This window comes from Macrobrachium rosenbergii, unplaced genomic scaffold (genome assembly GCF_040412425.1).
Source record: "Macrobrachium rosenbergii isolate ZJJX-2024 unplaced genomic scaffold, ASM4041242v1 171, whole genome shotgun sequence".
NCBI classification, from domain to species: domain Eukaryota; kingdom Metazoa; phylum Arthropoda; class Malacostraca; order Decapoda; family Palaemonidae; genus Macrobrachium; species Macrobrachium rosenbergii.
Window position 1 is genome coordinate 637374 of NW_027100729.1, and position 13205 is coordinate 650578.

General features: G+C 39.7%; 1 protein-coding gene across 6 annotated transcripts in view; it reads left to right on the top strand.

The window, feature by feature from the left end:
* Papss (PAPS synthetase) overlaps positions 1–11529 on the top strand; it is a 36776-nt gene extending 25247 nt beyond the window's left edge. For all 6 annotated transcript variants that reach the window (XM_067102971.1, XM_067102970.1, XM_067102969.1 and 3 more), the window contains 7 exons: positions 1–122; positions 1840–1958; positions 3004–3201; positions 6235–6436; positions 7952–8045; positions 8471–8606; positions 9048–11529. The exon at positions 1–122 is cut by the window's left edge and continues 238 nt beyond it. In XM_067102971.1, the coding sequence (XP_066959072.1) occupies positions 1–122; positions 1840–1958; positions 3004–3201; positions 6235–6436; positions 7952–8045; positions 8471–8606; positions 9048–9632 (1456 nt within the window). In that variant the 3' untranslated portion in view covers positions 9633–11529. The remainder of the gene's footprint in view (positions 123–1839; positions 1959–3003; positions 3202–6234; positions 6437–7951; positions 8046–8470; positions 8607–9047) is intronic.
* The last annotated feature ends 1676 nt before the right edge of the window (positions 11530–13205 follow it).

Here is a 13205-nt window from a genome sequence, read left to right on the forward strand (position 1 = left end):
GGCCGTCCACGAGGAGTCCGGCCTGCCCTTCTTCGAGGTGTTCGTGGACGCCCCCCTGGAGGTGTGCGAGCGGAGGGACGTCAAGGGCCTCTACAAGAAGGCCAGGGCAGGCATCATTAAGGGTAAGTGGTGGTTTTCTCCCGTTCCTCGTGCGGGTGCAGACCATCTGAGGGATTAATGTTATTATTATTATTATTATTATTATTATTATTATCATCATTATTATTATTATTTTTAAGGGATTTTCTCCCCATTCCTTGTGCATGTACAGACTGTCTGTCTGAGGGTTTAATGTTGTAATTTATTATTATTATTATTATTATTATTATTATTATTATTATTATTATTATTATTAGTATCTTTAAAGGGGTTTTTCTCCCATTCCTCTTACATGTACAGACTGTATTGTGCTTTAATATTGTTAATGTTATTGGTAATTTGAGGGGTTTTTCTCCCATTCCTCTTACAGGTCCAGACCGTCTTATGGTTAAGTTATTATTATTGCTGTTAATAATTTCAAGGGGTTTTTCTCCCATTCCTCATACGGGTCCAGACTGTATTGTGCTTTAATATTGTTAATGTTATTGATGATTTAAGGTTTTCTCCCATTCCTCATACGGGTCCAGACTGTATTGTGCTTTAATATTGTTAATGTTATTGATGATTTAAGGTTTTCTCCCATTCCTCTTATGGGTCCAGACCATATTGTGTTTAATATTGCTAATGTTATTGATAATTTAAGGGATTTTTCTCCCATTCCTCATATGGGTCCAGACCATATTGTGTTTAATATTGCTAATGTTATTGATAATTTAAGGGATTTTTCTCCCATTCCTCATATGGGTCCAGACTGTATTGTGCTTTAATATTGTTAATGTTATTGATAATTTAAGGGATTTTTCTCCCATCCCTCATACGGGTCCAGACCATATTTTGTGTTTAATATTGTTAATGTTATTGATAATTTAAGGAATTTTTCTCCCATTCCTCATGGGGTCTAGACCTTGTTGTGCTTTAATATTGTTAATTTTATTGGTATTTTATGGGTTTTTCTCCCATTCCTCTTATGGGTCCAGACCGTATTGTGTTTAATATTGTTAATGTTATTGATAATTCAAGGGGTTTTTCTCCCATTCCTCATATGGGTCCAGACTGTATTGTGCTTTAATATTGTTAATGTTATTGATAATTTTAGGGGTTTTTCTCCCATTCCTCTTATGGATCCAGACCGTATTGTGTTTAATATTGTTAATGTTATTGGTAATTTATGGGTTTTTCTCCCATTCCTCTTACGGGTCCAGACTGTATTGTGCTTTAATATTGTTAATGCTATTGGTAATTTATGGGTTTCTCTCCCATTCCTCTTACGGGTCCAGACCGTCTTAGGGTTTAAAGTTATTATAATTGTTTTTAGTAATTTTGAGGGGTTTTAGACTAGTCATCTTATGTGTCCAGACCATATTGTGGTTTATTATTATTATTATTATTATTATTATTATTATTATTATTATTATTATTATTATTATTAATTTTAAAGGGTTTTCTCCCATTCCTCGTACATGTCTAGACCATCTTGGACTATATAACTGGCTTGATGTTAAGGGGTAAAGGGTCAATTTTATTGGAGTTGCTTTAAAAGGCAAAAGGTTAGAGTCAGGGGTTTTCTCTCATTCTTCTTACGTGTCTGGACCACCCTAAGGTTTAAAATGGCTTTATTATATTTATGGGAATAAAATTTTGTTAATTTCTGTTAAATTATACTTATGATGACGTTAATTTAAGTACAAACTCATTGAAGTTTCTAATTTATTTCTCTCTCTCTCTCTCTCTCTCTCTCAGGCTTCACGGGGATTGACTCCATGTACGAGAAACCGGAGGCTCCCAACCTCGTCCTGAAGACGACCCAGACCACTGTGGACGAGTGCGTCCAACACGTCCTCGAGATCCTGCAGGAGTGGGTGAGTAAGTTCAGGGTGTTTATGAGGCTGTTTATGCTGTGAGGATGTTTGTCCAATGAGGCTGTTTATGAGGATGTTTGTCCTATGAGGCTGTTTATGTTTGGATGTTTGTCCTATGAGGCTGTTTATGTTTGGATGTTTGTCTTGTGAGGCTGTTTATGAGGATGTTTGTCCTTTGAGGCTGTTTATGAGGATGTTTGTCCTGTGAGGCTGTTTATGAGGATGTTTGTCCTATGGGGCTGTTTATGTTGGGATGTTTGTCCTGTGAGGCTGTTTGTGTTGGGATGTTTGTCCTGTGAGGCTGTTTATGAGAATGGTGATCCTCCTATGAGGCTGTTTATGAGGATATTTGTCCTATGGGGCTATTTATGAGGATGTTTGTCATATGAGGCTATTTATGAGGATTTTTACCCTATGAGGCTGTTTATGTTTGGAAGTTTGTCCTATGGGGCTGTTTATGTTGGAATGTTTATCCTATGAGGCTGTTTGTCTTGGGCTGTTTATAATTGGATGTTTACTCTGTTACTTGGCTATTTATGTGGCCCGTTTATTTTGGGATATTTATAATGGATTGTTCATGAGGCTGTTAGAAGCCTATTTTAGAGACTATCCTGGCTGTTTATGAAGCTGTTTGTCCTGGACTATGTGTAAGGCTGTTTAACAGCAGGATAAACAGTCTCATGAACAGCCCAAAATAAAATGCAGGATAAACAGCTTCATAAACATGCCATGAGAAACAGCCTCACAAACAACCCATTAAACAGAATAAACAGCCCATTAAACAGAGTAAGCAGCCTCATAAACAGCTTCATCAACTGAGTAAACAGTCCATAAATAGTAAAGGATAAACAGCCCAAGATAAACAGCCAAAGATTAACAGGCTGTTTTGTAGTTCTAGTTGCTGTGAGTAGATTTAATCAGGTGATTAATTCTACGGCTGGGTGTTTGTGTAACTCTCTCTCTCTCTCTCTCTCTCTCTCTCTCTCTCTCTCTCTCTCTCCTTCCTTATGACCTCCCCCCCTGACCTCTCATGACCTCTCCGCAGGGCATCATACCAGAGACCATCCGAGACTCCCTGAAGGAACTCTTCGTCCAAGACAACAAGCTGAAGGATGCCCGGGCAGAAGCCGAGTCGCTGCCCTTCGTCAACATCACCAAGTTAGATGCCCAGTGGCTCCAGGTCCTCTCCGAAGGCTGGGCGTCGCCCATGACCGGATTCATGAGGGAGAGAGAGTTCCTACAGGTACGTCTTTCTTTAATGGGGATTTGTTCAGTTGGTACTTTATTGAATGGTTACTGGGTATTTGGTTATGGGTATTTTTAACGGGTATTTTTTTAAGAGAGTTCCTTCAGGTAAGGAATGGGTCCGTTTTTAATGGGTACTGTTTATGGGTATTTTTTGATAGGGTATTTTGTAATGGGTATTTTTTGATAGGGTACTTTTTGAATGGGTATTTTTAATGGGCATTTTTCAATGGGTAATTTTGTGAATGGGTATTTTTTAAGGATACTTTTTACAGGTACTTTTTTAATGGGTACTTTTTATGGGTATTTTTTTATAGGGTACTTTATTGAATGGTTATTTTTTAATGATTATTTGTAATGGTATACTTTTTATAATGGGTATTTTTTTAAGAGTACTTTTTAATGGGCATTTTTAATGGGTATCTCCCATGACCGCCTTCATCATATAGAGAAGAGAGTTCCTGCAGGTGAGGAATGGGTATTTTTTTAATGGGTACTTTTTTATGGGCATTTTTAATGGGTATTTGTTTATGGGTATTTTAATGAGTTCCTGTAGGTAGGTCTTTTTTTAATGGGTATTTTTTCAGTAGGTATTTGGTTATGGGTATTTTAAATGGGTATGTTTTAGAGTTCCTGCAGGTAAGGAATGGGCACTTTTTTAGAGGGTACTTTTTAATGGGTAATTTTTACAGGTACTTTTTTAGTGGGTACTTTTTATGCATATTTTTAAATGGGTATTTTTTCACAGGGTTCTTTTTGAATGGTTATTTTTAATAGGCATTTTTAATGGGTACTTTTTCATGGGTTTTTTAATGGGTATTTTTTTCAGAGGGTTCTTTTTTGAATGGTTATTTTTTAATGGGTAGTTATTTTAATGGGTACTTTTTTATGGGTATTTTTAATGGGTATTTTTTCACAGGGTTCGTTTTCAATGGTTATATTTTAATATTCATTTTTTTAATGGGTAGTTATTTTAATGGGTACTTTTTTATGGGCATTTTTTTAATGGGTATTTTTTCACAGAGTTCATTTTTGAATGGCTATTTTTTAATAGGCATTTTTTAATGGGTAGTTATTTTAATGGGTATTTTTTTATGGGTATTTTTAATGGGTATTTTTTCACAGTTCATTTTTTAATGGTTATTTTTTAATAGGCATTTTTTAATTGGTACTTTATGGGTGTATTTTTAATGGGTATTTTTTCACAGGGTTCTTTTTTGAATGGTTATTTTTAATAGTAATTTTTTTAATGGGTACTTTTTATGGGTATTTTTAATGGGTATTTTTTTACAGTTTTTTTTGAATGGTTATATTTTAATAGGCATTATTTAATGGGTAGTTATTTTAATGGGTACTTTTTATGGGTATTTTTAATGGGTATTTTTTCACAAGGTTCTTTTTTGAATGGTTATTTTTTAATGCATTTTTTTAATGGGTAGTTATTTTAATGGGTACTTTTTATGGGTATTTTTAATGGGTATTTTTTCACAGGGTTCTTTTTTGAATGGTTATTTTTTAATAGGCATTTTTTAATGGGTAGTTATTTTAATGGGTACTTTTTTATGGGTATTTTTTCACAGGGTTCTTTTTTGAATGGTAATTTTTTAATAGGCATTTTTTTAATGGGTAGTTATTTTAATGGGTACGTTTTTATGGGTATTTTTAATGGGTATTTTTTCACATGGTTCTTTTTTGAATGGTTATTTTTAATAGGCATTTTTTTAATGGGTAGTTGTTTTAATGGGTACTTTTTTATGGGGTTTTTTAATGGGTATTTTTTCACGGGGTTCCTTTTTGAATGGTTATTTTTTAATAGGCATTTTTTTAATGGGTAGTTATTTTAATGGGTTCTTTTTTTATGGGTATTTTTTCAGGAATTCTTTTTGAATGGTTATTTTTATCTAGGCATTTTCAATGGGTAGTTATTTTAATGGGTGTCTTTTATGGGTATTTTTATTCTGGGAATGGGATGGCTTCATGATCTTGAATAGCCTGAGAATGGAATATTTTTTCAGGAAAGGTTTTTTATTGCATTTTTTTTTATGGGCTCTTTAATGGGTAGTTTAATTTAGTGGGTACTTTTTCGTAATGGGTACTTTTTTATAATGGGTATTTTTAATGGGTGAGGTGATTTATTTACTGGTAGGGGTATCTTATCTAGGAATTGTCTGAGAACAGGGTATTTTATCTAGAAATTGTCTAGGTATGGGGTATTTATCTAGGAATTGTCTGAGTACTGGATATTTTATATTCTGGGAATGGGATAATGTATCTTGGAATAGCCTGGGAATGGAATATTTTTATCTAGGAATTGTTTTAGGTAGTGGGTGTTTCGTCTAGGAATAGCCTGGGAATAGGTTATTTTATCTAGGAATAGCCTGGGAATGGGATATTTTATCAAGGAATAGCCTCGGAATGGGATAATTTATCAAGGAATAGCTGGGAATGGGATAATTTATCTAGGAATTGTTTTAGGTGGTGGGTGTTTTATATAGGAATAGCTTAGGAATGGGATATTTTATCTAGGAATAGCCTGCGAATATGGTTTTATTTAGGAATTGTTTTAGGTAGTGGGTATTTCATCTAGGAACAGCCTGGGAACAGGTTATTTTATCTAGGAATAGCCGGGGAATGGGATATTTTATCTAGGAATTGTTTTAAGTAGTTGGTATTTCATCTGGGAATTGTCTGGGAATGGGATGTTTTATCTAGGAATTGTTTTAGGCAGTGGGTATTTCATCTAGGAATTGTCTGGGAATGGGATAATTTACCTAGGAATTGTTTTAGGTAGTGGATATTTCATTTAGGAATAGCCTGGGAATAGGGTATTTTATCTAGGAATTGTTTTAGGTAGTGGATATTTCATCTAGGAATAGCCTGGGAACAGGGTATTTTATCTAGGAATAGCCTGGGAATGGGACAGTTTATCAAAGAATTGTTTTAGGTAGTGGGTATTTCATCTAGGAATAGGCTGGGAATGGGGATAATGTAGCTAGGAATCCAAACTCAGAGACACCTTCCCTTCCCCCAGTGCCAACACTTCGGCTGCCTCCTGGACAACGGCGTCACCAACCAGTCGATCCCGATCGTCCTGCCAGTCTCGACCGAGGACAAGGAGCGGCTCGACGGGTGTTCCGCCGTTGCCCTGAAATACGAAGGCCGCGCGGTCGCCATCCTGAGGAAGCCTGAGTTCTACGAGCACAGGAAAGAGGAGCGGTGTGCCCGCCAGTTCGGTAAGGCTACGATTGGTCGGTTTGTTGCTGGGAAATGGACTTTGATTGGTCAATTTATTCCCTTGGAATAGCCAGTGATTGGTTGATCTATTCCCAGGCCTGTGATTGGTCAGTTTATTCCCTTGGAATAGCCAGTGATTGGTTGATCTATTCCCAGGCCTGTGATTGGTCAGTTTATTCCCTTGGAATAGCCAGAGATTGGTTGATCTATTCCCAGGCCTGTGATTGGTCAATTTATTCCCTTGGAATAGCCAGTGATTGGTTGATCTATTCCCAGGCCTGTGATTGGTCAATTTATTCCCTTGGAATAGCCAGTGATTGGTTGATCTATTCCCAGGCCTGTGATTGGTCAGTTTATTCCCTGGAATAGCCAGAGATTGTTGATCTATTCCCAGGCCTGTGATTGGTCAATTTATTCCCTTGGAATAGCCAGTGATTGGTTGATCTATTCCCAGGCCTGTGATTGGTCAATTTATTGCCTTGGAATAGCCAGTGATTGGTTGATCTTTTCCCAGGCCTGTGATTGGTCAATTTATTCCCTTGGAATAGCCAGTGATTGGTTGATCTATTCCCAGGCCTGTGATTGGTCAATTTGTTCCCTTGGAATAGCCTGTGATTGGTTGATTTTTTCCCATAACATAACCAATGATTGGTTGATTTACTAGCCACTTAATCTGTCTCCATAAAATAACTGGCGATTGGTTGATTTATTGTCTTGAAATAGTCTGTGATTGGTTGATTTATTTTCATAAAATAGTCTGTGGTTGGTTTATTTATTTTTACACTAGCCAGTTAATTTATGTCCGTAAGGTGGCCTGTGATTGGTCAATTTACTCCTGTAAGATGGCCAGTGTTTGGTCAATTTATTCCCCTAAGATAGCCTGTGACAGGTCAAATCTTTCCCACAAAATGCTAGTGATTGATTTGGAAACTAGCCAGTGGTTGGTTGATTTATCTCTGTAAAGCTGCCAGTGATTGGTTTATTTATCTCCATAAAATATCCAGTGATTGGTGGATTTCTTTTCTTCAAATTGGCAATGATTGGTCAATTTATTCCCTTAAAATAGCCAATGAGTGGTTGATTTCTTCCCTTAACATAGCCAATGATTGGTAAGTTTATTCCCTTAAATAGCCTGTGATTGGTTGATTTATTTTTACATTAGCCAGTGATTGGTCAGTTTATTCCCCTGAGATAGCCAATGATTGGTTACTTAATCCCTTTAAATAGCCTTTGATTGGTCAATTTCTTCTATTCAGATTGCCAATGATTGGTTAACGTAATCCCATAAAACAGCCCGTGATTGGTCGATAAATTTCTCTGAGATAGCCATTGACTGTTGATTGGTCAGTCTATTTTTACATTAGCCAATGACAGCTCGATTTATTCCACTGAAACAGCCAATGATTGGTCAGTTTATTCCCCTAAAACAGCCAGTGTAAGACAGCCAGTGATTGGTAGAAAATAGCCAGTGATTGGTCGATTTATTTCCCTAATTCTGATTGGCTACTCCCCAGGGACTACCTGTAAGGACCACCCATACATCAAGATGGTCTACGAGAGCGGTGACTGGCTCTGCGGAGGAGACATCGAGGCTCTGGAAAGACTGAGGTAGGTGGGGGAGAGAGAGAGAGAGAGAGAGAGAGAGAGAGAGAGAGAGAGAGAGAGAGAGAAGAGGAATAGAGAAAGATAAGAAAGGGAGAGAGAGAGAGAGAGAGAGAGAGAGAAGAGAGAGAGAGAGAGAGAGAGAGAGATAAGAAAAAGAGAGAGAGAGAGAGAAAGATAAGAAAGAGACAGAAAAAGGTTAAGAAAGATAGAAAGAGTAAGGTAAGAGAGAGAGAGACAGAAAAATTGAGTTAAAGAGAAAAGAGAGAGAGAAGAAGAATAAGAGAGAGAAAGAGAGAGAGAGAGAGAGAGGGAGAGAAGATTAAGATATAAACAAAGAACTAAAGAAAGAGAGAGAGAGAGAGAGAGAGAGAGAGAGAGAAGAGAAAGAGAAGAGAAACTAAAGGACTAAAGAAGGTGCATCCCGACAGGTGGCACGACGGCCTGGACGAGTACCGCCTGACCCCAATGGAGCTGAGGGCGAAGTTCCGGCAGATGAACGCAGACGCAGTCTTCGCCTTCCAGCTCCGGAACCCCATCCACAACGGGCATGCGCTCCTGATGCAGGTGAGAGAGTGATAGAAGATCTGTTGTTAATGTCCGGATCTGGTCCGGGTACATGTAAACAGTGTTGTCTCAACTTGAATCATTAGTCAGATGTAATTGAAGTGATTGAGAGAGAGAGAGAGAGAGAGAGAGGAAGATCTGTTGTTTGTTGTCAGGATCATATCTGGATCTTGTTAAGGTCATGTCAAGATTCGTCTGGCTCTTGTCAAGATCTCGACCGCATCTTTTCAAGATCTGCCCGGATCTTGTTAAGACCTCCTTCAGATCTTGTCAAGATTAGTCTGGATCTTGTCAAGATTCGTCTGGATCTTGTTAAGATCTCGACCAGATCCCGTCAAGATTTGTCCGGATCTTATCAAGATCTCATCCAGATCTCGTCAAGATCTAGACCAGATCCCATCCGGATCCCTATAGTCACCCCTCCTCCTCCGTCTCTTGCAGGACACCCGGCGTCAGCTGCTGGACCGCGGCTACCACAATCCGGTGCTGCTCCTGCACCCGCTGGGCGGCTTCACCAAGGACGACGACGTGCCCCTCCAGACCCGGATCGAGCAGCACCACGCCGTCCTGAAGGAGGGGGTCCTGGATCCGGCCTCCACGGTTCTGGCTGTATTCCCCTCCCCCATGATGTACGCCGGCCCCACGGAGGTCCAGTGGCACGCAAAGGCCCGCATGGCCACCGGAGCCAGCTTCTACATCGTGGGCCGCGATCCGGCCGGCATGCCCCACCCCGGGGCGGGGCAGGGGGGCAAGGACCTCTACGAGGCCACCCACGGCAAGAAGGTGCTGACGATGGCCCCGGGGCTGACGCAGCTGGAGATCATCCCTTTCAGGGTGGCCGCCTACGACCGGGCGGCCGGGAAGATGGCCTTCTTCGATCCGGCCCGCAAGGACGACTTCGACTTCATCTCGGGCACCAAGATGCGGGCCCTGGCCCGGGCAGGGGAGAGCCCCCCGGACGGCTTCATGGCTCCCTCGGCCTGGGAGGTCCTCAGCGCCTACTACCAGAGCCTCGGCAAAGCCTAGAGACACCTAAATACACATACATACGAATATGCGTGAACGTACCCGTGTATCCGCGCGTCTCGAGTATTCTTCTTCTTCGTAGTTGTAGTAGGTTTCGTGACAGATGCGTGCACAAATGTCCATATATATAATATATAATAATAATATATAAGTACGGTATATATATAAGGATCGGTTACGGACTTCGTGTGTGCGTGCGCGTGCGGCTGGGCATTAGTGTGTAGGTGGACCGCGTTGTATAATACACTGCGAGTGATATTATTGTATGATTGTATTACTGTATATTTTACTTCAGACGCATTTGTTTATTTTATTAAGGCGTTGAAGTGGCCTTAAAAGACAGTTCCGTGTTCATGGGTCCGTCGGTTCGTAGGATTGTGGGGCCATTGGTTCGTATAGTTGTTGGACCCTAGATTCGTGAGTCCATCATTTGTGGGACCGCCAATTTGTGGGTTCATCAGTTGTGGGTCTGTAGATTCGTGGGTCCGCCAATTCGTAGATTTGTGAGTCCGTCAGTTCATAGATTCGTGGGTCCATAGATCCTTGTAGGATCCGTCATTTCGTGGAGTTGTGGGTCCATCGATTTGTGGGTTCATCAGGTCGTGGGTCCATCAATTTGTGGATCTGTCAATTCATGGGTCCGTCAATTCGTGGGTCCATCAATTCATGGGTTCGTCAATTTATGGGTTCATCAATTTGTGGGTCCATCAATTCGTGGGTTCGTCAGTTCATGGTTCCATCAATTCATGGGTCTGTCAATTCATGGGTTTGTCAATTCATGGGTCTGTCAATTCGTGGATTCATCAATTCATTGGTCCATCAATTCGTGGGTTCATAGATTTTGGATCCATCAATTCATGGGTTCATCAATTTGTGGTCCATCAATTCATGGGTTCATAGGTTTGTGGATCCATCAATTCATGGGTTCATCAGTTTATGGGTCCATCAATTCATGGGTTCATCAATTCGTGGGTCCTTCGATTTGTGGGTTCATCAGTTCATGGGTTCATGAATTCATTGGTCCGTCAATTTGTGGGTTCATCAATTCATGGTTCCTTCAATTCACGGGTCCATCAATTCGTGGGTCCATCGATTCATGGGTTCATCAGTTCGTGGGTCCATCAGTTCATGGGTTCATCCATTCATGGGTCCATCGATTCGTGGGTTCATCAGTTCGTAGGTCCATCAATTTGTGGGTTCATCAGTTCAAGGGTTCATGAATTCATGGGTCTGTCAGTTTGTCGGTTCTTGAATTCATTGGTCCGTCAATTTGTGGGTTCATCAATTCATGGTTCCTTCAATTCGTGGGTCCATCAATTCGTGGGTCCATCAGTTCATGGGTCCATCAATTCATGGGTCTGTCAATTCATGGGTTCATCAGTTCATGGTTCTTTCAATTCGTGGGTCCATCAATTCATGGGTCCATCAGTTCATGGGTCCATCAATTCATGGGTCTGTCAATTCATGGGTTCATCTATTCATGATTCCATCAATTTGTGGTCCATAAATTTGTGGGGTCATCATTCGTGGGTCATCAATTCATGGGTTCATCAATTCATGGGTCCATAAATTTGTGGGTCCACAGATTCGTGGGTCCATCAATTCGTGGATCCATCAATGTGTGGGCCCATCAATTCATGGTTCCATCAGTTCAAGGGTCCTTCAATTTGTGGGTCCGTCAATTCATGGGTCCATCAATTCGTGGATCCGTCAATTCATCCAGGAAACATTTCAGCATCATTCCGTTTTCAAGCCTTCGACGGAAACTTTTTTTTTTTATAAAAATATGTTAAATATTATCAATATAAATATTAATATTTTATCTCCTTCCTCTTGGGTGCTCACTATTTTATCTTCTGTCTCTTTTATTCCAATAAACATTTTTCCCCCTTCAAAAGTTTATTTTTTATTCGTCCTCTTGAAAGTCTGTTAACTAGCAAAGACTTCACAGCCTGTTCTTGAATATTTTCTAGATTTCTGGCAAGTCAAAGAGTCTGTTAAATAGCAAAGACTTTACTTGACAGCCTGCGCTAGATATCTGGTAAGTCACAGAGTCTGTTAAATAGCAAAGCCTTTACTTGACAGTCTGCAGTTAATATTTTCTAGATTTCTGTTAAGTCACAGAGTCTGTTGAGCAGCAAAGACTTCACTTTACAGACTGCACTTAATATTTTCTAGATTTCTGGTAAGTAACAGAGTCTGTTAAGCAGCAAAGACCATACTTTACAGCCTGCACTTAAATATCTGGCTATACTTTGTCGCACCTAAAACAACGGGATCGATCCCGTGGGCTACATAACTGACGTCGCTAGCGGATCCAAAAAATTTCCTATATATATAAATATATATGGCTGTGAAGTATTTTCTGTTAAAACTGAATTCCATCAAATATAAGGAGCCAATAAAAATGCCAAAATGTGGAAAATAAAAGCTACATTTCAGAGACCAAACTGTATCTCTCCTCAGGCACCATTTGCCTGAGGAGAGAGACAGTTTGGTCTCTGAAACATAGCCTTCATTTTCCACATTTGGACATTATTATCTAAACCTTCAATATTATTTCATCATTATTTTTCATGGGATGCGGGGCATGTGCCCAGGTGCCCCACCCGCCCTGAAAGCCTCAGAGGAACTGAGGATTAAAGAAAAGGTGAAAAATGAAGATGAGAAATGAAGGTAGAGAGAATTATTATTAGACAGGAAATGAATGAAATGATCAAGAAACAGAAACCTTGAGATAAACAGCCAAAGATAACCGGGAAAATAAACAGAGGAGGATAAACAGCCCAGGGTAAATGGCCTCATAAACAGCCCAGGGTAAATAGCCTCATAAACAGACCAAGATTAAAGAGCCTCATAAACAACTCAGGAGGAACAGCCTCTTAAATGGCTCAGGATCAATAGGAAAATAAGCAGCCCAAGATAAATAGCCTCATAAACAGCCCATGGTTAAACAGCCTCATAAACTATCCAGGATAAACAGGCCAGGATAAACTGCAAAATAAACAGCCTAGGGGAAATGACCTCATAAACAGCCAGAACAAACATCCAAGGGTAAATATCCTCATAAAAGCCTAGAGCACACAGCCCATGGTAAACAGCCTCATAAAGAGCCCATGGTAAAACAGTCTCATAAATAGCTCAGGATAAACTGGAAAATAAAAAGTGTAAGATAAAGAGCCTCATAAACAGCCCAGGGTAAATAGCCTCACAAACAGCCCAGGGTAAATAGCCTCACAAACAGCCCAGGATAAACAGCCTCACGAACAGCCCAGGGTAAACAGCCTCAAAACAGCCCAGGATAAACAGCCTAAACAGCCTCATGAGCAGCCCATATGCAGGATAAATATTCTCATAAACAGTGCAGGATAAACAGCCTTATAATTATAATTAACTTTAAATACCAAATATAACCAATAATAAAAAATGAATATTTTCAGGCAGACAAAAAAAATCATATTAGCTAGGTAACGTTCCCGATCGCTCGGGAGTAAAATATTCGTATAATAAATGAAATTGTAAAGCAAGTTTTACCAAAAATAGAGTAAAAAAATTATTTAAAAATAATTAATA